Source organism: Musa acuminata, chromosome BXJ3-7 (genome assembly GCF_036884655.1).
Source record: "Musa acuminata AAA Group cultivar baxijiao chromosome BXJ3-7, Cavendish_Baxijiao_AAA, whole genome shotgun sequence".
In the NCBI taxonomy this organism is placed as follows: Eukaryota; Viridiplantae; Streptophyta; class Magnoliopsida; order Zingiberales; family Musaceae; genus Musa; species Musa acuminata.
In genome coordinates, this window is record NC_088355.1 from 40311989 (window position 1) to 40337526 (window position 25538).

Here is a 25538-nt window from a genome sequence, read left to right on the forward strand (position 1 = left end):
TCATAAATCAAAATTGAATAATATTTTTTTTTGCAAGTGAAGGATACTAATAAATAGATATAAATATAAAATAGATTTAAAATATTTTTATAATTTAAAATATTTGATTTCGAAACATGACTCTAAATCCCCTTTTTAAGTAAGAAAGAGATTTTTGCCGCACACATCCCCAAGCAATTTTGTAAGAATGTAACCAAACCCAGGTGAAGTACTATTACATGATTCAAACATTATATCGACATTAATGAAATGATTGATTCTCCTTTCTCAAGGCATCAATTTGCAATCGCCACTCCAAAACATACTAACCAACATTGTATCGACAATAAAGAAATAATTGTTTCTCCTTTCTCAAGGCATCAATTTGCCGCGACATTAATAAACGGATTGAATGTCAAATAAGGCTTCAAAGTACGTCTATCCACGTACTGGTTGGTACCTATCGGTGATCAGACGCCAATAAGAGGCTCAGAATACATTGCTCAGAAGCCAAGCGTAACAAAGGCACTTCATCGAAGACCCAATTTGGTTGAAAGGATCTTCTTACGTGTTAGCAGCTCATCATAGCAATGTTTTCTCGGTGTTGACGAAAACCACACAGGCGAACGCTAAATAAGCAGGTTTAGAATCGATACTGCTTAGTCTTTTGAAACACATGGCTGTTTCATACGGCCAAAAAGGAAAACTCGAATGCATTATAGAAAATGAAGCGCCAATCATGCATATCTCCACAAATTGCTACAAGAAATATCAATTGTTTGGCGAGCTAATCTACATCACGTAATGAATGATACCTAGAACTCAGTGAACGCTTGCCTGCTTCTAGTCCCAGAATCAAAAGACAGAGACACTGAATGCTTAGAATCAAAGGGAAAGGGAGCCCGAAATCGTTGCCAGAGACGGAAAAAAGGACAAGAACGAATGACTTGCATAATCGGGGATCAAGCGATTTTTAACACAAATCAATATTGTATCGAAGCAAAGACTAAAATCCTGAACAAACCGAAACAATCAGCGAAAATCCAACTGCGCAATATCATAAGTGCAGAAACTTTGACCGACAAGAGGTCTCCTCGCTACAACCAAGGACCACAGGTCTCCAGCTGAAATCATTCGCGAAGCCCCTAGAAACAGTGGAACAAAAGCAACGACAAAGGATTCGGCGAAAGAAAGGGGAGAGAAAACGAGGAAGTAAGGTCGCCTCCGCAAGCAATTGGGAGGACGCGAACGAATAGGAAGCTCGGACCACCACCGCTTATATAGCGCTGGAGGTCCGAAAACCCTAAAGCGTTCGGCCGATCGCCTCCTCGTGTTATGACCTAAGTGCCCCTGGTGGCCGATTAGTTCGTTCCTTGTGTTAAGACGGAAGTACCCTTGAGCGTCCAAGAACCAACGGTTTCAGATCCGTATGTTATGACGAAAGTACCCTCGATCTTCCAAGAACCAACGGTTTTAGATCCATGGGCTAAATAAATAGCAAATGCAATGGATACGCATGTAATGACGGAAGTGCCCCCCGTAGGACCCAAGAATTCCAATCGACTCCAACGTATTTGGAGCCTTTTGATGCCTCGAGCAGAGTGAAAGGGAAGCCTTCATCCAAAGCTTTGGGGCCGGATTTGAAGTGAGAAAAAATTGTGACAAATACACAGCTGAAACTTATACAGATTAATTTTAATTTTCGTGCATTAATGGCTCCTCACAAGTATGTGCTTTCGCTGGACCGACAGCAGAAAGCGCCTCAAAGAACGGGAGGAGGTCGCTAACAAGTCTCTCGTGAATTCATACGACCACGGAAAGTCTCGCCAGCTCCCAAAGCAATATGAAGAACAAGAAGAAAAAGACGCCTATCGCATAGAGAAGGAATGCCACAAAGCGTCTCTTCCTTGTGCTGTAGGCGATGATAGGGCATGTAAGCGAGTTGGGAACAAAACTGAAAAGGACAAGTAGTTCAGGAAAAAGAAACGAAACTAAGATTTAGAGATGATAAAAAAAAAAAAAAAAATCCACAGTATTAATCGAGGTACTAACATTGAGAACCAGTCATACCACTCCTCTCAAAGAATCCAGTTTTTGATGAAATAAGAGACTGAATTCAAAACCATAAAAGAACATAGGAAAAGCTTATCGAAATTTTTTGATGAACAGGACAAAAGATTTAGCTTCTCAAAATTTTTCGATGAACATGACAAAGCTCCTCGAAACCATTAAGATTTTCAATGCTACATCAAAACTCGAAGCATTATATCTTCGTCTTGGATGTCTACATCATATACAGTCATCATATCAACCTCGGACGGACTGAATATGTTTCGACCTGGCTACAGACACAGCTCAACAATTCTCCCTTTCCCCAATGAACTGCAATGAGATAAAAGATATGGACAACATTATGCATCAAACAAGCAGTAGAAATTTACAGTGTCAGTGACCAAGAAATGCCAAGTAGGTAGAAAGCACACACTCATGACCGAGTCATGCTTTGAGAAAAGTCATTGTTCCAATACACTTGATGTTAGCTATTGCTTGTCAATCGTGTTGACGAGCTCAATGCTTCAGTGATCCTACTGAAGACGAGTCTAAGTGGAACACATGCAACGGCAGGTCCCACCATCTTTTCAACCACTGGCTTTCTCTCTTCTCCCTTTTCTTTCTGATCAACATTAATTGATGACAGCCTTCTGATCTTTCTGGGAGACAACCTTGGTTTCCTGTTTTTCGAATATTTCCTTTTCAATGAAGTAACATTTGTAACTTCACAGTTTCTCCCAACAACATTGAGATACATCTGGGCCGACTTCCTTTTAGGTAGCGATTTCCCAATACTATTTCCCCCATCCTTCAGTGACTGATCAATGTGCCTGGTAGTTAACAGAGTATCGACTAAGCCATCTTCCACAACTTCTATAGGAACGGGGTGACCGACAATTTCTTTACAATTTGATTTACTCATGAGAGATATTAGAGGTACATGAGGTCCACGATAGCTTGATTGTACAGTCACTTCAACATCGTATAGACAAGAACCCACACCTGTAAATTTCAGTTGCTTCGACACCTGGTACTTAGAGCTAGTTGATAGAGAAACCTGGCCATGAGGAAACAATCGTTGAATCGGCAGAGCGGAGATAGGCACATGTCTCTTGGATGATCTATCTTGATCTCTTGCATGTGCAGGCTGAATTTTTGCAAGTTCTGACAGGGAATGTCCATGTTCATCAGAAAGGTGAAGATCAGAACTCTGATTTGGGGGAACGTCATGTACCTCTGAGACTGATTCATCCTTCACCAACTGACCACCATGAGAATTGGAGGTCACGGATTCACCAAAACAACTGCCATCAATTTTACAACCTGCAAAATACCTTTCCTCCTGTATTTTACCCTTCAAGGAACTGTCAGGAACAGCCCCATTCATAAAGTTTTCTGAATTTGTATTTTTGCTAAACCTTGAATTGTTCAGGTTCTTTTTATGGTTTAAATGCCGTTCCAAGGACCTTTTTTCTGTTTCCCCTTTGATGTTCTTAAACCGACCCTCCGAGCCAGTGAAGCTACTCTCACCAAGTCCTTCTGTGAAGTGTGATTCAAGTTCATCCTGGCGGCAACCATTATGTTGCTTTTCTGCTACATCAGGGTGAAGATCTCTAGTTGGAAAGTGTTCAAACATGATTGAAAAATCTGGAACATCATATTACAAACAAGTTAGTCATTTTTACAATCAAGATTATTGCATTAACATGGAAGACAAAAAGTGCACATTCTCCGCATTCTAAATTGTAATTATGTACATAACACCAACATCATAGTAACAGAAGAATAACATCTAGTTATTTCAGTGCTGATAATTTTATTTGGCACAGTTTATAGTCTCACACATATGGTTGCCTTAAACTTATGTTTCTTTAAAACAACTAAGCACCTTTTTAGATCAAAACTAACTAACGAATAAACAAGTGAGAGAAAAGAAGTTGGAAAGCAACAAAGTGACATGAAAAGATTACAGAACGAAAAAATAGTCAGCAAAATATCCTGACATATTATCAAGTTCCCAAAAAGATATATGATTAATATATCAGTAGTAAGAATCTGCATTAACAAGATTAATTAAACATGAATTTACCAGCAACCAAGGGTAAATGCTGAGTCTTTGGTATCATCAGGTAAAGACATTCAAGTCAACTCCTAATAAAAGAAATTTTAAGGGTAATGTGGGTGTGCAAAATACAGACACCATAACATTGTTTGGTGAAAGAAGCAAGCTTACATAAGCATAATTTGAAATATGTAATTTCCTCAAAGAATGACAAAATGTTCTACATGTATATCTCCTCACAAACTCATGCAAAGTTGGTAGTCACTACAGTAGAAATTGTACTTACGACAGTGTGCATAATATCCTACTGGTGCATGCTGCAGCATGCCTGTGCATAATTGATGTAGATCGAGAGGTCATGAATCGGTCTAGGTTAAGATGGGCCATATTACTTTTTCTGTTTTTAAATATTTAAGAAAATTCTCATTGCTTCTTGGTAATTAAAAATGTTCAAGGAAGCTTTTTGTAAAGGAAATTGCAATGGCCCTCGATAAATTTTAACCAAAAGGTTCACTTGGGCTGTTTGTCATTGATATATTTAGGTTAGCATGTTCTAGATAATAACTCTTTTCATAAATACATATTTTCAAGGCTTTGTTTTAACAAAACCCTAATCCTCCATCATCCTTGTTTCTTCAATAAATTTAGCTCCTGTTATATTTTAAATATATTGGATATCGTATTTTCATCAGTAGCAATTAAGACACCATATCTTAAATAATATGTTATTCATTGATAATCTTAACTGACTTTTAGAACCATTGTGAAAATTTACATAATATAAGCTAATAATTTGAATAATGAGTCCCAAAAAACCAAGGACTCAAACTCACAAGCTATACTGCCATCTTTATATTTTGGAAATAAATATCAATGCTTTTATGTCAGAAAAATAAACAATGAATAAGCCATGGTCATTAGTTTCTTACAACAAGGGGGGGGAAAAGACAAATTTTTGGAGCTTGATTGTTGATAGAAAGGTCCTATGATCGAATCTCATCTTTGACGCTTACCAAAGTGAAAATAAAAAGAGCTTAAGGGATAATAGTAACAATATTCTTAACCTAAAAGCTTAACAACACGAAAAATTCAAGATGTATATGAACACTTAAACAGTAGTAGAAGTCAAGACTTGCAATCAAGGTAAGATAAGCTGAACTGCAACACGGATATGATAAACAGAAATGCACTCTCTACAACCATAGGTAATACTTGTTTACAAGGAACGCAGTCTCATACCGACTGGCCATATCAGTCCTAGTCGAACAGGTACATACATACCCACTGATATAAGTGTATGGCACATGGTACACGAGTATGTACCAATGAAATAGATGGCAGCGGAGAAGAAAGGAGGAAGGAGGAAGAGGAAGTAAGAAAAGAGGCAGTGAAGAAAGAGGAGGAAGAAGAAAAAGAAGGAAGAGGAAAGAAGAAGAGGTGGCCGTGGAGGAAGGAGGAAGGGGGAAGAGGAAAAGGATACAAGAAGGATGGAGGAAGAAGAGGAGGAAGAGAAGGAAACATATCTGAAACGACAGCAGGCAATGGGCGGCGGGCAGTGAGAGGTGATAGCAATGACTCGGATGAGTGTCGGGGAAGAGAGCTAACGAATGCAAGCCCAAACTTGTTTTTTTTTTTTATTGGTTGGAACAGACTGCCTGAAATGCGATAGTCCATGTACCATTCTATGTCCAAACCAGTATGCTTTACTTATCTGAGCGAAACAGCATTCCTTGGTTGTGTACATATAATCCTCTCCAACCTTCCATTAGCACAAAAAATCATGTACCAAGCTATAGTTAGTAATAAATTAAGTAGAAGATAAGAAAGAGATGACACTCATCCAAGAATATGACTGCAAGAATCTAGAATTCATCAAAAAAGGAAAAAAATTATAATAGAAACAAACCCTCAAATGTAATAATCCAGGTGAAAAAAATTTCTGGATAAGTACCTATGATGACCAAGTATGCAGCATAAGGACACATCTTAAACTAAAACTGGGTTTAAGCTACAAGAAGCATAAAAATCCTTATAGTATGTCAATACCAATATCCCACTCTACAGTGGGCAGCTGCAAAATCCAAGTTCGTTGACAAGGTAACATTGACAGATTATCTGGTATAACAATGGCATCCAAGTCATGTAACTTAGTAATGCCAATTTATGATCAGAATGGCATAATAAATGGCACATGAATGCACTGAAAATGCCTAACATTAGTTTACCATGCTGAAGCAACAAGATGTGTCATCTCATGCAATTTAACTTTAAATGTCAGGATCTTCATTGTTATTCAAATTTAGAAATAGAAGAAAATTATAAGAAGATCAATTTTTAACACAAACAAAGGAGGAAATTTGCAAGCATACCTTCCCTGATATTGTCTGCCATTATCAGGGGAATATCAATGAGGCCATCGGAGCAGTCATTGTCAATAAACTCCAACATGCTCGCAAGCTCCGAGTCCTTTACTTCAGAATCAAAATTTGCATCATCAATTTCACGAGTGTTCTCACAAGCATTCAACAATGCCTCACTTGAAGTTCCTGAACAGTGTGGGCTGACGGTGATGTCACATGAAATATCTGTCCTCCTTGAATTAGATAGCAATTCATTCAACTTATTTGGAGAAGCCCCTTGAAGAGATGGTTGCCCTCCAAAAGCACCATCCCAGTGACAATATGATGGAACTATAACTTTAGTACCCTCGCAAACTTTACTAAGTGCTAGTCGACGATCTTTTCTTCTCACATTCTCATGAGATTGGGCCACATGTGATCTCTTCCTTTTCAGAGATGAAAAAGAATCTTTGCTGCTCTTTATTGAACTCAAACTAGAAAATCCATCATAAATGTCTGACTTGCTAAGTGAAGCATTGTCAGGAAGGCCTAGCTCAGTGGACCATCCTGTGCTAGCATGCACATTAGGCTTTCTATTGGATACAACCCCCAAACCTATTTCCTGAAGATCTCTCATTCGTTTTATTCCTTCGTTATCTTCTGAATCATTTGGAGTTTTCCTTCTTCTTTTTTCTGATTGCTTAATATCAGGAGAAATCAGATCGTTTGTTTGTTCATATGACACTAAAGATTGAGATACCTCTTGAGCCGAATTCTCCTCAAGAACATCGAGTTTCCTGGCCACATGACCTAATTGTTTGTCAAGCCCATATACCTTTCTTGACTTCATGGGAAAATCATAACCCATTGTTCTGAAAGGGTCCTTCACTCCTGAGCCATTCTGCTTCCCAGTAAGGAAGTAAGCCTTTTCAATCTCCAGGGCATGGAGAATGGCATCTTCTCTGCGAATGTACTTCCCTGTACTGGTTGAACTTTTCTTTGAACGGATTGCAAAAGCCATGGCCTTCTGAATGCACTCATCAAACTCCCCACAACGAAATGCTTTGACACGAGTTGATTTTGCAAGATTATACCAGTCCCTGATTGCAAGTTGATTATTAGCAAACTTAAGCTTATACTGACTGCATGGTACTTCAACCATGAAATAGAAAGGTGAACAGATATAGCATATGTGCATATAGCTACTTTGCTCAGATTTTGTAACCGCATAATTCAAGATACAGAAAATCATGCACCAAACATAAATAAACGAAAGAAGGCACAATCAGTATCATTGTTGTTGCCATGTTCCTTGTTATTTTCCAAGATGTCACTGAGCAACTTAGGTTGGCCTTGATGCACAACTGTTAAGTCAATAAGGCTCCATGGAAGGTTTGAGTTGCCTTTTTTTTATAGCTCTCTGTCTAAAGTTGACTAAAAAATTACCATCAAATCCCAGCCAAAATAGAAGTAGTGGCAGCAAATGAACTCATTTTACATCCCTTGTCTTTAAAGCCAGCTGAAACAATGGCGTGAGGTAGAATTAAAAATAAAAAGACAATGATCCATATGGTTTATGTTAACAGAATCGGCTACTAATAAGTGTTCAGTGTTAAATCTTATCATCTGATCTTCAGTGGATATGAGAATAGAAAAAAAAAAAAAATCTGTAACCAAATACAGAACAGAACATCATTCAAGATACGAAGAATATTCAGGCCACTTAAAACAGGCAAAAGAAGGGGATCTACAGATGAGAGGATACTCACATGCTCCCATCTTCTCTACCAAGAAGCTTGATGGGAGTCCCTGATCTCGGCGGAAGCACACATTTCGCTGGCAATTCATCCCGACCAACAACCCGGCCCGGCCACCATGACCCGTTAGGGCGACGCACCCACACGAGGCCCCCAGCCGACACATTGTTACTGCTCAAAATCCCATCTTGTTCGCTGCCCATAGAAAAAGAACTCGAATCCACCAAATCAAGAATCACACGATGTCGTACTGTTCCACCTACAAAGGGAACCGACGAAGCAAAACAAGAACAAGAAGAAACTGTTAGGTTACTGAACCACTCATGCATGGGTTTCTTGAACCATCAGCCCAAAACTCGTTGGAGAAGGATTAAAAATGAAAGATAAGAATGGGGGAATATACTCCATTATGCATTAGAGGAGGGGGGGAGGGGGTTGGGAGAGAGGGAAATCCTAGAACAGATGCTGCCACCTCGAATAACCAAGAAAACAGAAGAGATATGCGAAGTGAACAAGGAAGAAACTTTCAAAGAGCACTAAAAACTCTTCCATAGAAGAAGAAAGGCAACGAAACAAACCAAAGGAAATAAAAGAGACGAGCTATTCTTCGACGGAGAGGAAAGAGGGAAAGGAGGCTCTCCCCGGCAGAGGAGAAACAAGGACCAAAGGGACCAAAAAAACTGAAAAAAGATGATTAAAAACGAGAATAAGAATCAAGGATGGGGAGATGATTTCCATCTGCACCTCTCCTACCTCTTCTTTCGGGTTCGTCACTATAGAAAGCGGCTCGATCTTGTTTTCTCCATTACACTTAGTTGCCGGGAAAGCTGCGGAAGAGAAGGTTGGTGGGAGCGGAGATGTCTGCAATGGCAGAGAAGAGAGGAGAGAGCAGTGTTGGGATGCGTTTCCTTTAGGAAGAGGTGGAGAGGAGGAGGAGGAGCGAGAGACGGCGAAGCGAGTGAGGAAGGAGGGGGCGAGAGAGAGAGAGAGAGAAAGAGAGAGACAAAAGAGCGAGCAGGAAGCAGCGCATCCGGCGCAGGGATTAGTACGAGTTGGGCTTTGGCCCGGCCAAATGGGACTCGGTGCTGGTATCTTCAGGACTCGAGTGACGCAGGAAGACGAAAGAACGACATCGGCGGACACACATGGCGACGAGCTGCTCATCACTTACCACTCATCACCGATGATCCCGTTCTTAATCCAACTCTTCATAAACAAACGACAAAGATCTTAACAGCCGTCAAAGAAAAATAGGGTTTCGACTCTCATTTCGTTTTGATATTAATTTTCAGAGAAAAAAAAAGAAAAAGAAAGAAGCCATCTGAAGCCGATCTCACTGTCATAATGTTTTATTATTATTATTTTTTTCTTCTATCAAAATTTCATTTGATTTTATTATTTTTAAATTGATCAACGAAACGGTCCGACCATAACCTTTCATTTCATGGTCAGGACATACATATATATTCAGTAATTTAACGTCCAAAACTTGAGCAACAACCATGAACACATCTAAATTCCAAGATGATACAAGGAAAAGCAACAACCACGAACACATCAAGTGTTTCAACGCAATGTTGTATACCAATATTGCATCAATACCAACCTCATCTTTATGCGAACCCATAATTACTTCGTCACGCCTCAAGTGCTTCAAAACAAAGATAAAAGGATTCCTCGCAGGAGCAATGTTGCCAATAATATATGATCAAAGAAATGCGAGCGTATCATGTATAAAACGTAAATATCACTCGATCAACTCGTAAAAACGGCACCAAAAAGGAGAAAGTAGCACATTTGAGGAAGCTATTTACCAAACAATAACCAGCATATTTTAGGTCCCGTAACAAATAAAAGTCATCTGTACTCCAGATTTAACAGTACAAGTCCTCCTTTTGATCTTTCTGTGTTCCACATGTCAAACCACTCTGGCTTTATACACGCAGATGTATGCCATGTGCCAATCACCTGCCAGAAATGTTACCCTTCGTTTGAGCAAAAGTCCAACAACAACAAAAAAAGTTCAATAATTCTCTCTTTTAAGTGTCTTACCACCGCCAGATAGTTTTGTAATATCTTCTTCCCTTTGTGGGATTGGATTGTCATCATCATATTGAATCCATTTTCCTGAATCATCAGCAGTTTTCACGATAAGAAACGAAATGAATGACAAAGAGCAAGCAAAGGAATCTATAAGCCTATTAGACAGACCATTTTCTTGTTTCACCCAGGCAACGTAGTGCCCAGAGTCAGCACTCCTTCCCTTGTGAGTAAGCACAGCTACCAAATCATAAATTCCAGTTAACTGCCCCTTATCTTCAGAAGATACAGCTGTCGACATCAGAGCAAAGAAAATAAGCAACTTTGATCTAAATTGGTAGGTATCATCCCCTGTAATTTCATAGTTCATATAAAAGGCATCTTGTGAATTTATCGATTGGTGGTGTTTACTAATGTAATGATTCATGAATCTGTAAGTCATCAAGTTCCTTAACCTGGACGAACAAACTATGCTGATTGCTGTGTAACATGGAGGAGATATTATGGGTATCATCCTCAGATGGAGCAATGACCTGTGGAGTCTTTTAATTAGTCTTTCCATGGTTCAAACATGAGGAAACAGCAAAGAACAAACAAATGCATGCAAAGCATTCCCCCCCTTCCCTTCCCTTTTAATGTTCCATGTAAATTTAGCTGCATCGTTTCAATGTTCTGTGTAAATTTGGCAGCACTAGTTTTTTTCGAGAGAAGCAATACTGATAAGCACCTCTCATAAATGAAAGGACAGAAAATTGAAAGAGAATAAAAATAAAAAGTATGGAGGTTGGGTAGGGAAAACAAATGGAATTTATAACATGCATTACAATAATGAAAAGAAATCTAGGAAACCAACAACATGATAACTTGTTGGTTGCCAATCCTTCATACGCAAGGGTCTTGTATACACAGATGCATTAGGGTGCAGGTGTAGAGCATAAGCAGATGAGCTATGATCAACATCAGTGAGCACCAAACATCATCTTTGTTCAGTAGAAAGAGGATCCATGGTGAAAACCATAAAGAAGTTTCTCAACTTGTGTTTGGAAAAAATATACCATAGGACGCCCAGTATTTTGCAATACTTCTCAACTATAAAGAAGTATGCACTGAAAGTTCTTAATTTTGCAATACCACAAAAGGACGCACAGTATGTTCATCCCGACCACAAAATTGTCATAAACACACATCCCACACCCCCACCCAAAAAAAATGAAAAATTGATGCACCTAATGAACCAACACAAATCATGATTCCAATACACCCATATATCCATCTGAACACAGTATGTAGTGTGCTATGTATATGAGATTTCACTAAAGTTTGATGATGCTGAATTCAGACACCATAATATTGACTGGAAAGAAGGGGATCGTAAAAGAACCAAACCTGAAATGCAGTTAGACCACTAAATGGGCCAAACTAAGGACAGAACCATACATGTCAGGCCCAAGTCAGATGCAGGTCAGCCTCTACCAAAAACCCTAACCCTACCCTTGGTCATCAGAGAAAGGAAGAATACAAGTTCATCTGATGAACTTCAGAGGCAAATGATATGTCAACAATTATAAACATTTGAGATAGTCATGAAGGATGTTATCAATCATAAATAGGGCTTAAATTGTTGACAATGAAATGCGTTGAGAAGCATGATTAAGATGGCAATTGGGAAATACAGAAAACACAAGAAACATCATACTATTATAAATTAATGCCTTCGAGCTGCAAGCAAATAATTGGGATGCAAGACCACTGATGGAGAGTGATATCCGACTACACGACCTTTTGTTAAACTCTACATGGACCTTCATACATCAACAATAACTATCAATTACCTTTGTCAAGAGCCATGCTAGATGGTTCACTACTATCATTAGATGACCCCTGCAGAACATTCAAGAAAACAAAGAAAAAGAGAATAGAGTTAAGCAAGTGAAGCAACTTATTATAGCACATATTTACAATAAACCAGCCTCTTCATAAATATCTGTGATGCTAAAATGACTTCTTGACACTGTGTCACTTCTCAGAAGGCCTTAGCATTACTACCTAAATGCTGCTATGATTACTATTTTGCAATCTATAAGGTGGGTACCATATCCAATTTTAGTATCAGTTGAGAAGCTGCTAAAGCCTAATTAGCACCTTGTTACCGCTTGTCCGATCCAACTCAGTGAGTTCAATGACAATAGATTCCAACCTTTATACTTACTATTCAATACCAAAAGAACTGCAGGTCTAATCAACAATATATATGCAATTTATATATGTTCAATGATTATTGGGCTCACCTAATCATTGATTTACATACCAAAAGAAAGAGGGCTGTCTTGATTTACGTACCTCTGATGTAGGCATGTTGACTTCATGTTCCTTCTTCTTGTCTTCTACTTTTAATCCAAGCTTGACATTTTCTAACTCTCGTAGTGTCTTATCCATATCAATTGAGCAAATCACGGGTAAATTATAAGAATATCAGTAAAATATTGTAATTTTCCCTCAAACTAAAAGGCACAAAAGAAAGGTGGGCAAAACCTGACGAGGAGTCTGAAGCTTTTGACGAAGTTCATCTGAACAGAACTCATAAACATCAAGTTCCAAAGGATAATCCACTTTCTGAAAAAAAGGGAAACAAGATAAGCTTCCATGTCCATGGCAAGGACCACTGAAACTCTTGATAGTTATTGCCAGATTCAAATCATTTAACAAACATACACAAAAGAAAAAAGAAAATCACATGAATTCACACATAAAATTTACAAAGGAAAGCGGCACTCCAAAGATACACGATAAAGTATAAAACTAACATACCCGCAATATTTTTGCCTTCTGGTTAGACTCCCTTTTCCAGAAGAAACGAACAAACTGAACAGTCAGATACCTGAGAAGGAAATCAAATAAGAACTATCTTCAAAACAATGAACAATCAAGTCCCGAAGAAGGAAATCAAATAAATAACCATTTCGAGAAAAAATATTAAAACTATTTTTAGAAGAAAAAAACCACTTTAAAATATTATAAAAGAAACAAAAAAAGTGAAAAAACTAGACTTGCCTGGGCAATTCACTAATGCATGATTCTTTTGAAAAAACTGCACTGCGTCCCAAAGAAGTAGACATCTTCTCTAGTTCTGACTTTAGGCCCTGAAGTGAAAAAAAAGCACTGTGAACATCAGATAATGAACATCCAACACAAACATAGACACATAGACACCTAACTAATATATGTTCTACAATTTGGCTTTTACTTGGTATAGCTATAAAATATTTTATATAAATTTCCAAAAAAGCTTGTGACTAATGACACTTACACGTCTGAGCCCCTCATGCAAGTGGTTGATATCCTGCGAGATATGGCATTTTAGTGCATAAACCGATTCATTCTCAAAGCTTTCTTCACTGCTTTCTACACAATAGACCCTGGAATAGATAATAAAATGTCAAACAATTCGTCATCAAAATCCAGTGAAATAAGCACATAATAACCAAAATGGCATTTTAATTTAAAGATGGATGTTCCACACCAAACCCCACATGAGTGGGAAAGGTGCATTCGACCGTCCATTTGTTGCACATCGAAGTCCAATATCATGAGAACAACAGAAAAGAAATATTTTGGAAAACAAAACACCTCAGACACAAAGTCCAACTCAAGATTGCTTTGTTAACTATCTTCTTTTATTTAATATGTTGCATAAAACATATACAAGGATGCACTGGTGCAAATATTATTCTACCCAGGATTTGCCACCCAAGTAATGCCCTCATATCTCTTCCTTGTTGGCATGATGCATCCCGTATATCATGTCCCGGGCTGGCATGTTAGTCATTTGTTTCTGCCAACAGTCAGTGGATAACATTTTGGCAAATCCAGCTTTAGAAGATGAATTTTCATAAACTAATGGGTTCTAATTTGTTTTATTCTAATGTACAAAAGTTTTAGACCTTGCACGCTTATGTCAAAATGTAAGAATTCATTAACAATTTTGATTTTCAGGTTTGAATAATTAACAAAAAAACAATACCTACCAGATAATCTCAATTAGTTCATGATATTCTTCAGTAAAATGTATTTAATTTTTGATAAATGGACAATTTAATAAACCTAAGTCTTGAAACTCAAACATCATTTAAAGTTGTTGTAAATCAAGCAATGAAGCAAGATTAAATTTTCTATCAATGAAAAACAGAATTATGGATCAACCATTTAGTTTGCTTTTCCTATGGCAAGGACCAAGATTAGCAGGATTGCAAGTGAATCTAGAAGACACCATTTGATATTGACACTAAGCCTATTAGGAACCCTTGCTACAACCAACATTTTTATTTCACAATTGCTTCATTATTTATAAATTTAGTTTAATTTTTCAATAATATTAAACACTCTTATATGCAAGGTATGCAATACCATACCGTACCGGTGTTTCGAAGTTGGCTCGGTATGGTACGATACTGGCGTACCGAGCGGTACATCAGGACGTACCTAATGGTACACCAGGGCTTACCGAGCGATTTCCTCTTACTATATCACTGTAGCACTGCTACAATGTATTGTTACAGCACTGTAGCACGGTCCGTCCGGTAACGGACAGTCCGCATACCGGTATACCGTCGGACCGGTACGTACCACCCGTATTGAGCAGTACCATTCGAAATTGCATACCATGCTTATATGTGCTTGCATGGGTAAAACATATTTGTTCAAAGCTTATTTTATAATTTTTTCAGCAAGGAAACAAAGATTTGAAAGCATCTTTCACCACAAAAGAAGTGAGTTATGATAAAAAACAGAACGTAGAATTCACCTTTCATTTTGAACTTACATAATTTTTCTTGAAATTCATATTCATTAATATAAGAGGCTTCTTTTTCTATCCTCTAAAGGAAACTAGACAACAAGTTACTGAAGACACCTTATTTAGACAACACAATTTATGAAAAAACATAAGCTGTTCATTGAAACGTACAACTGTACATGTAAAAAATCATGCATATGTTGTTGGATCAGCAAGGTAATATCTAGCAATGGGGTTATTTGTGAAACAAAAAAAGTCCCATGCTAACCCATCAAGACTGTAATTAACTTCTATTCATTTTAACCACAATAACAATATCATAGGAGGTTTGGTACATGCATGGACTAGACCAATCCAAACTTAAGCCCATCAGAAATTTTCAAGGGGCTTGAAATGAGCTTTTATGAGCATGGTTCAGAGTGCGGTAGGGATCCTCTAACTTCACTTAAATGTTAAGACTCGAATGAGAAGTACATCCCAGTTACATTGACAAACACCCAGTCAAATGCAACCAAGATTGATATTTTTTATCCATAATTAGTTGGATGATGTTGAGATGGTAGTTTGACCAAGTAAAAGGGTTGGATGCTGATGGAAAGAGCAATTTTAGTTTAGAACCAGTCAAGGTGGTGGGTTCTGACTGTATAATAAATCAGGTGAGTAAAAAGCAATTTGCAATAAGAATCTGGATTTATCTCATGCTCCTGTTTTGAATAAACAGACCTGGTGTATATAATAGCTGATATCCAATAGCCTTTAGCATTGTTATGAGGAAATCAACCCCTTAGGTGGAAACTGTCACGGCTTAATTAGTCCCACACTGAGTATGGATGGTGGGATGGGCATTGGGTTGATCTAAAATCCTTAATAGGCTTACAGCTACTAACTTGGGGATATATATTTTGGCCACCTGATTTAGAACATGTACATCCAGGTTATTAGTCATATGTACCTATCAACATAGCCTCTTAACTTTAGCCTCCATAAACCTTATCCCTAATCTGGCAAAGAGATCAACGTGCACCCGCCCAACCCCTGAAAATCTAATATCTGCCAGTGAGCTTTCCATCTCCGGCTCCTCCATGATGCATGCTTTTCCTCAACTTACTAGTTTTCCCAGGTAGCCTTCATCCCTACCCCTCCCTGTCATGTTCTCTGTCTCTTTATTCTCACTCCCATCCACTTCCCCTCAATGAAACCAATACTAGAGTCCGAGGCATGTCAATATATATCCATGGACAGCATATGACAAAATCTATTATAACTTTTGCCTCATTCCATTGACAAATTAAAGCTAGTTTTTTTTAAATAAATATGGGATATCTGTGGGGCAGAAATTTGGTGCTACGAATTATTACAACTAAATTTGCACTGGTCAGATATACTTATGATGCATAAGGAACAATTAATCTAGATAGACCAAACCGAGATACAATCTCCGCCTGAAATTCATTTGGGTTGGATTCAGGGCAAACACACCAGATCAGATCATGGGAAACATTGTAAAACCCGAGTTAGGGTTAAGAAATATAACCCAACCAAATATGCCCAAATAGTAATTCCAATGTCAAATAATCAACAATGATAATGCTGAAGCAACGTGTATCTGTACCTGTTGACAAGGCCAACACCAAAGAGTGCCTTCACCGTCGCAGATGCTTCACTGAATAGTATTAACGAGAAGATACACATGTTTAGATCACGAAAATCAAATTACATGATTACACATAACTTAAATTACTATACAAAAAAGAAAAACAAACTACAATGGCAAACAACAAAAGAGCCTAAAATGTTGATTGACTGAGAATACCTGGCAGAATTCTGAGAGCTTCATCAACACAAGATTTTTTAAAAAAAAATACAAATTCCATGAGGCAGTTGCAGGTTAATGACCACGTTCCTAGTGTTAAAAAGTTTTCCACAATACTATGCAACATGATTCATTGTGAAATGCAATGCATGAAATGTGAGTGGCTGCAAGCATAGCAAAAGGGCACACGCTAATGCACAAATAATTTCCTGCAGTCTTCCAGAGTGAGACGCAGGATGCAGTGTAGTTTGCACCATCATGATCACAAATGAACTCACTAACTTCAGTAAGCATGTGCCAGCATGGCATGTTGCTTACATTGCCAACCCATTGACAGTAGCATGGCATGTTGCTTTCACTGCCAACCCATTACCAGTAGCATGGCATGTAATGGCTCAATCAAATCAACAGAACTAAAAACACTGCCAATGGATTAGGATCGGCATAAGGTCTTTCTAAATTTCCTTATCTCTTCGCTGAATTAGTTCAAGAAGAAACTGACATCTAGAGAAGAGTAGGTGCTAGCAGCTTTAGTTATGCTAAAAAAACTAGCCAATATTTTGTCTTATAGAGTTTTGACAAATTAAGAATGAGAGTTTAAATACCCAAGAAAACAAGATCAAACAGAGATGACAGTTACCAAAGGACTAAAACTTCAAAAAAGAAGAGATTAGGATTTTCCACGAAGGACTAAAAGCTTTAACACAGAGATACTAGTCATCAGAGGACTATTCTAGTAGAAACATTCTGTTCAAAGTGCCTTAGATTGATTACTCAAGGATGGGACAACGGGTGCTTGCATACTACTGTAGCCAGCTAATGTCATGGTATCGAAAAGACTACTATTGTAGCAGCAAGTTGTCTATTATCATTTTTAGTGTCATATAGTTTATTGGACAATACAAGGAAATACAAGGGCCACTATGAATAAAGAGTGATCAAACAAAGAAAACAAAGAATATTCTAAAAAAGAAGAGAATGAATAAGATGAATAAAAAAACATGGTCTTGACTAATAAGCAAATAACACAATTTTAATGTAAGTGCAGATATCATACAAGGCAATTCAATTATAGCATAGGATAACTCTAGGTAGCATCTACATAAGACAACAGTCTCAAGTCATGTGTTTCCTAATTTTTTTATATTAATTGATTTCTGTAGTGGTTACATTAAAGAGAATCTAGTCTTATTTGGAATTGTATTTCTTACTAGGGTCATATTTAAGGTATTAATTAGATTATGATGCCAAGAATTGTGTCATGAGTTTCTGGCAACATCGGTATTGTTTGCTGAATGAGTCAGGAGAGCCAACCACAAGACAAAGAAATAGGAGGAAAGAAAAGAAATGGCTGATGCCTAAACCCCCCTTCTCCTCTGGGTTAGCCTTTCACTAGTAGGAGCAGAACTTTGTAGGAACTTGGTATCTTTAATATTTATGAACTACAGAAAAGTTGTGCATGTAGACAGATGTGGTCTACACAAGCCTTGAATCATCCATTTTGCCTCATGTGGGGTAAGTCCAACAAATAAATGGTGATTTACAATTTACTAAAGGGTTATATTCAGCCTCTTGTATGCTGATAGTAGCGATTCTTCTCTCTCAGCAAAAAAGAACCTTTTTCTTTCTCATTTTTGGTCCACTCTCTACCTCTCTCCTTTGTCTGAATATAAAAAATGTTTTATTTGTTTTACATTAATTTCCTAGAAGTAATCCTTGTAATCAACCATTTATTGTCTATTGTAAGAATGGAGCTTGATCTTGAATTCATTAATATTTTCTAGCAAACAAAAACCTAGCAGTGATTCTAAAGGTTCTAGAAGCAATAGATTTTCTTCCAAAAGAGTAAGACAACCATTTCATCATTGTTGAATATCATATACTAGGAATGCATCAGATTTACATAGTCCTGGAATTATTAGTTCCAAATAGAGAACTTTTATGATATCCGATAAACAAGATATAAAGGAAAATCAAAATAAATAAGGCAAGCTACTTGCTAGAATTGAACTACTACTAAGAGGCCAAGAACCAAATGAAAGAAAGCACCTGGAATCTGATGATCTAAGAGATTGAGAAAGTGTGTACATAAGCTGGGTCCAACATTCTTCAGCATCCTGCAATAAGGAACAGAACAACATTTTCCAACATTCATCATGAAGGAGATGCAAACAAAATACGAGAAAACATATAAAAACATAAAACTGAAAATAAAAACCTGTTGCATATAACCACCATTATGCTGCTGGGCAAACTGAGGATACTTTTTACGTAAAATCTGTTCCCAAAAGACATAACAATGAAATTAATGTCTTAGTGAAACAATATAATAAAATATCTCCATTATTTTCTACATAATCTGCAAGGAAAAGATAATATCAAATCAGTGATTTCAATAGGCGCTCGGGCGCTCGCCTAGGCGCTCCGGCGAGGCGAGGCGAGGCCCGAGCGCCTCACTTCATTTCCAAGCGACGTGCTTCAAAGAGGTGCTGCTTAGGCGCTCACCCGAGCACAGGCGTTGGGCGCTTCGAGCGAGCGCCTGGGTTAAACTAGGCGACCGAACCAGCGTTTTAGGTATGGTTCGGTCTCCGGTGCTTTAGTTGGTTCAATCGAACCAACTAAAGCACCGATATTAGCACGACTTCCCCAACCCTAACCCTGCTCGTCGTTCACGCTGCCGCTCCCGCTCCCGCTACTCATTGCTGCCACTGCCACTGTCGCCGCTCTCGCCGTCGTTGCCGCTGCTCGCTGCTACCGCTGCCACTGTCACCGTTCCCGCTCCTGCTGCTGCTGCTCACTGCTACCGTTGCCACTGTCTCCGCTCGCCGCTCCCGCTGCTATCGTTGCCGCTGCCACTGTCGCTGCTCGCCGCTATCGCTACAACTGTCGTCGCTCCCGCTCCCATTGCTTGCTGCTACCACTCCTGTTGCCACTGTCGTCGCTCGCTGCTCTTGTTCCCACTGTCGCTTCTCGCTGCTACCGCTGCCACTGCCACTGTCGTTGCTCGCCTCTCCCGCTCCCGCTGTCGTTGCTCGCTGCTTCCTCTTCTCACATCGACTCGATAGTATACTGTTAGCAGTATATTAACAGTATACCATTAACTGTATACTAATAACAATATTTTTTTATTTATTAGATTAATAATATATTATTTTGATTTTAATACTGCTAATTTTTATTTATTCAAAATTATTGTTGTTTTTTTAATTTTGAGATTTTTTGTTAATGTGATATTGTGATTTTGTAAGATTTTTTAAATTTAATATCATATTTTTTATTTAAATAATTATATTTATTAATTATATTATATATTTTTATATTTTAGCGTCTCGCTTCACTCGGGCGAGCACCTGGTGCCTCGAGCGTTTTTGGACCTTGGCGCCTAGCGTTTTTTAAATCACTGTATCAAATTCAGATGATGAGACTTCTCCAAGCAAAAGAATAATTATAAATGTAACTGTTAAGCTTATGTTATGACCATATTTCTATCTTGGCCGGGAACATACAAGGATTTAATGCACCATAGTTGCCACATAGTGATAGCCTACAAAATGGGTGAAAACCCAGGTCAATCACAAAAGCAAGTCATTTAATCCCTTCTAATCAGATACTAATGACTGTTTCTACTATGCTTTAAATCATTTCAATCTACATTGACTCTTATAGTAGTAAAATTGACTTTAGAAAGCAGTCAAAAGATACACTTAAGCTATCAAAAGCAATTAAACTCAAATTTAAAAAATAATCCAAGTATGCATATCGACATTATGACAAAAGCCAACCTACATATATGGATTTGTGTATACATAGACATATATTTGACATTTTCATAAATGAATTCAGTTATTCAAACATACAAATGGACTTTTTTTCCTATCGTGCAACTTGCACTCTAGGACATCCCTCAAGAGATGTTTTTATCAACTTGATACAACATCAGAACCGTTAATGTAAATATCAAGGATCACGACGTTCTTTATCCATAGCATATCTGTGCATAATTTCATCAGAACCACAAAGAAACTCACTAGTTCTTGATTGTCATTTTATATCACTTTATTGTATCTTTCTTCTCCCTTCAATCATTTCCTTCATCTATTCGTTGTGCAGATCCTCTCAAGTATAATGTGAATCCATTTTATCCAACAATTCATGTCAATCGATGATAAGAAGACTTGACGACTAGTAACTACATGTATGTATGTGTATATGTGTATGTGTATGTGTATGTGTATATATGTATATATGTATATATACACCCATTTTCAGCTAACCTGCTCACCACCTGCCTTGTGATTGGAGATAGCAATGATTCAGAGGTTGGCTTCGCATGGATCCATTTGCTACCTTCCAATGGGTGAGGCAGGCAAGCCCAAAATGGGGCTCCTCTTTGGTACACCAGCCCCACAGAAGAAAGTGTCGCCCAGTTGCCTCAGAAATAATAGGAGATAGAGGCTTTCCTTTCCTGTTAAACCACAACCAATGACATTTGCTATGTTGACCATACATAAATGGAAGTCTCACCTCTTCTGATATCATCTCCAAAAGGTTAAGAATTCAGACATAGTTTGCAAAATTACTTACATTCTTATTTAATTTAATCAGGCTAATTTCAGTCAATATAACACGAGATGACTAATCCATGGTGTTTATATTTGAGCTACTAAAAATATTTTTTTTTTCAATGCTGATTGATATTCTATGAATAGTCAGTCATTTTACTGTAGGTTTGTACCTTTAATCCAACATGCTCATCCTACAGTTTTGTTGGTTTATAAAAACATCTCTCAAGCATCAATTAGATGTGTGCATCTTTTTTTGTTTATATATGGATGAGAACACATCAACTAAAAACCTGGTCAAAAATTATTATTTTAAAAATGTGAAAGTTCTATATCCCCCCCCCCAACAGGGACTACCAGTAAACAGAACTCTTTGGCACCTTATTAATCTACCTTTCTATAAGCAAGTCTTATCAGGCAATTGACAATTAAACCAATATATAACTAACACAGCTAGCTAACAGAACAAGCAAACAACCATATTTTAAAAGTCACAGGTAACTGCAAAGAATCCATAAGGTGAAAAGAAGAATGTTAGCCAAACAAAGCCAACTCCAATAATATAATGATCAGTCTCGAGAACTTCAAGAGGTTTAGAGAACCAACCGACAAAAACTGTAATGGTGCAACAGGCCTCACATTCCTATCGAGTTCGCCAAAAAGATCTCGAGTTGCGACGGTCAGAAGGTGTGAGTACTGATCTAGCTCATTATTTCTTCCTGAGTTGGTATAACTGCTTGTGAACAACAAATTCAAGAACATGTTACACTTGTCATGTGGGAAACCATTAGAATGCACCCTGACTAGCGCCTACAAATTATTCATATAAATCAGAATAAGGATTCAATCACATTCACCTCAACAGCGCTGACTTCAACTCCGGAACCGAATGAAGACATTGCAATGTAGAGTTCATGTAACACGTGTTTCCCAAATTATATAGACCAGCACTGTGACCCTGTTGGTATATAGATCAGCCACTATTTCAAATGTTAATAAACATGGTAAGAGAACCCAACAGCTATTGTATGATGTTCTCATAATCATAAAATGATTATCCCAAAATCTAGAAAAAATAATTGAGGAATATACCTACCTTTCCACTTCAATAAACATTGCAGGCAAAAGACATGGAAAAGAATAACTAGCATCTTGGGCTTTTAGAAAACACTGAACATCCACAAGAATTGACACTTTTCATTTGTCAAAGTGCCATCACAGGGTCTAATATAGTCGGTTGTTTAAGAAACATAACTACTGAACTCAACATTACATAAACGACAATGAGTGCTAGTCACTGATCTACATGGAATGGAATATGCATTGTACTGTCTGTACTAATCTCTTGTCAGTCACATGTCATAACTGATATCCTAGGTACCATTGGCACAGTAGACACACGAAGCAAAGAGAATTTAATGCTCTGTTTGGATAATAATTTATGGAGAGAAGAGAAGTAAAGAGAAAGGGGAGGGAAGGATAAACATAGAAAGAAGCATACTTTCTGTTCCTCTGTTTAGATTTAGGGAATAGAAGGGAAAACAGGGAAAATGATCCTTAGCGGTTCACTTGTCGCTACTTCCTTCCAGATCTCAGATTTTCGAAAAAAAGCTAAAAAGGCTCCTACTTATTTCAACCAAAATCAGGATAATCCACTTCTCACCAATTTTGTTCTCTCCTCTCCAACACTCTTTATTCAAATAGGCCCTAAATCCAAAGTCCCCAAAAAACCACAATTGCCTTACATGTAAAGTCCATTACTAACTTCTGAAATTTTGAAATCTGACCTATTGAAAGTCAAATCAATGTTAATCCAACATTACAGACAAACACACACACACACACCTTCTTGTCCATAGTTGGTATCAAAATACCAACCTTCTTGTCCATAGTTTTACATACTTATGGTTCACAATTATCCAATCAGATGGCTGATTCAGATCTGGGTCTGAATTGATTGGTTAGTCAGCTTCAACTCAGATTGGTTAGTCAGCTTCAACTCAGACCTAACAAATCTCACCAAAATCCTGATGAATCCAACCCCTTATGGCAGTTCCAGATATTTCCCATATATTACATGTATAAGCATCATGCAAGTTGATGTCAATTTTGGAACACTAAAAACCCCACACAATTCCTAATGCATCATAGCAAACTGCACGATCTTTATAATTATAAATGATAAGATAAAGCCTCACCACAGCTACTACTTGTTCTTCTTCTGGCAAATCCTCCATAAATACGGGACCTTTCTCTGGAGCTTTCACTATCTCATCGGCTGTGCCCATCATCATCAACTTTTGCCCCTGTTGAATAATTACAAACTTCATATATTGTATTCATAAGATATAAAAAGATCATCAGAAGTCAAGAAAAGAACACCTCTTTGACACCTAGAGTCGCCCAATCTGCATCATCCTACATGAAAGAAAAGTAGTCTTTACGAATTCAGAACTCTAACTCCAAGATAAAATTCTTAAAAAGTTGCATGACAAGCACAAAAAGGATAATAAATCTTCATAAAATGGAAGTTCATATACCTTCAAAAGACCACCCTTGACCATAATTTTTTGCCGCTCAGGAGGTACACCAGTCAAAGCATACAATTGACATTTAAATACAAGAGGAGGTTGGCTGGTGTCGATTTCCACAGATGGAAAGACTTCTTTTTGCCATTTGACACTAACTGTATCACAAAAAGCATCATAAATACTCCACAATACACTATCACAAATTGTATTAGGAAACAATTAAATTAGTTGGCATTAAATTGTAAATCAGAAAAAAGAGACCATTTCAATTAGAAATGACATATAATTTGTACCACAGGAATTAAAGGACCAATATAACCATTCATATGACAACATAACCAACAAAGACACAAGATGGTCAGTACTTTATTCTTTTTTTTTACTCGGAAGACCAACAAGGAGAGTTCTTAGTGATGACAGTAAACACAATTGCTCCACAAAAGAAATTTATAATAATGACAGATACTGAAATGAGCTGAGAACCTGGTGATACAAGATAAAAGAATCACTCTTAAATGTCCTACTCACAGCAGGCAAAGAAATTTCCTTGAAACTAATTGATGACCCATGCCATAAACAAGTTGTTTTTCAGTTTTTATCATATTCTGAAGATAACACGTTTTTAGGGAGGATGTAATTTTTTTAAAGGTTTAAAATACAAAAGGATCTTTTGGCAAGACAACAAGGAAATGCGACACCTTTAGAAAGGTCGCAGCATGCTTCAACAAATGGCTAAATATCAGTATAGAACAAAACGCGTAGGGAAATTGGGATACGAACAGTTTGCACATCAATGACTTCGATACATATTATACATTATGGTGATATATTACAAACGCATGCCACCTCTTCACAATCTATATCACTATATCTTTGGTACAGCAAACCACATACCATCTGAGCTGATCAAAATTACAAGACTTTTGATGGTTAAAACCACATAAACTTATTCTCGTTCATTTCACTTACGATAAGCATGCAAAACCGAAGCTAAAACGGGTGAAAAGTATAACATTATTTCACCTAATCCATATCCAAGCACGATCCGGAAATTATCAACTTTTTGGGTGGCAAGACACGACAAATACATTATATATATATAAATATATATATATATATATATATATATATTTTTTCTCGATTCGAGACCACGTTAAGCTCCAAGAAAAACCATGGCTAAAGCAACCGAATGAAAAGAAACAATACTAAAACCTAACTCTGGCAGGACATTCGTCAAAGAAGGAAAAATCAACACAGGCAACGAACAAATTGAGCAATGAACTAAGCTTTTACGAAATATCATCGTCGTTCATGGAGATCGAATCACTTGACAATCTCCGGTGACAAATCGGGAGTAAAGCGGATTGAGGCAGGCAATTATTCCTACCAGTCGGCATGCTCGACGAATCGCAACTGCTGTCCTCGAATCGCGGGGCGGCGGCGGTGGAGGAGGAGGAGAAGGAGGAAGGGTAATGGGATAGAGGAGAGGAGGGTTTTCTTGGGCGAGAGAGGAGAGACCAAAAGAGTAGGGAGTCGGCGATCGAGAGAAGAAACGAGTCGGGCGCTCCCCCAACATCGATCGACATATAAAGAGGTGCGCGGCGACGGGGT

At 37.8% G+C, this 25538-nt stretch overlaps 2 protein-coding genes and 1 non-coding gene across 3 annotated transcripts; all 3 read right to left on the reverse strand.

Annotated features, from left to right (window-relative positions):
• Positions 1–477: 477 nt before the first annotated feature.
• On the reverse strand, positions 478–571 carry LOC135643883 (small nucleolar RNA R24). Its single transcript, XR_010498374.1, has one exon. It is a non-coding gene; the product is annotated as a small nucleolar RNA R24 (small nucleolar RNA).
• Positions 572–2381: 1810 nt separating this feature from the next.
• Positions 2382–9397, reverse strand: LOC135642355 (uncharacterized protein At1g51745-like). The gene is made up of 4 exons (XM_065158454.1): positions 8943–9397; positions 8202–8448; positions 6463–7532; positions 2382–3678 (listed from the first exon to the last, which is right to left on the reverse strand). Exons 2-4 carry the CDS (start codon positions 8390–8392, stop codon positions 2516–2518), a joined length of 2424 nt encoding a protein of 807 aa, XP_065014526.1. The 5' UTR covers positions 8393–8448; positions 8943–9397; the 3' UTR covers positions 2382–2515.
• A 474-nt stretch (positions 9398–9871) lies between these two features.
• LOC103992715 (ubiquitin carboxyl-terminal hydrolase 6) lies at positions 9872–25495 on the reverse strand. The gene is made up of 18 exons (XM_009412527.3): positions 25315–25495; positions 23937–24082; positions 23779–23814; positions 23595–23702; positions 22254–22354; positions 22003–22129; positions 19053–19112; positions 18884–18951; positions 16634–16684; positions 13537–13645; positions 13281–13369; positions 13038–13107; positions 12762–12842; positions 12570–12656; positions 12062–12110; positions 10401–10520; positions 10242–10316; positions 9872–10157 (listed from the first exon to the last, which is right to left on the reverse strand). The coding sequence occupies exons 1-18, from the start codon at positions 25322–25324 to the stop codon at positions 10108–10110; spliced, it is 1437 nt and encodes a 478-aa protein (XP_009410802.2). The 5' UTR covers positions 25325–25495; the 3' UTR covers positions 9872–10107.
• Positions 25496–25538: the final 43 nt, after the last annotated feature.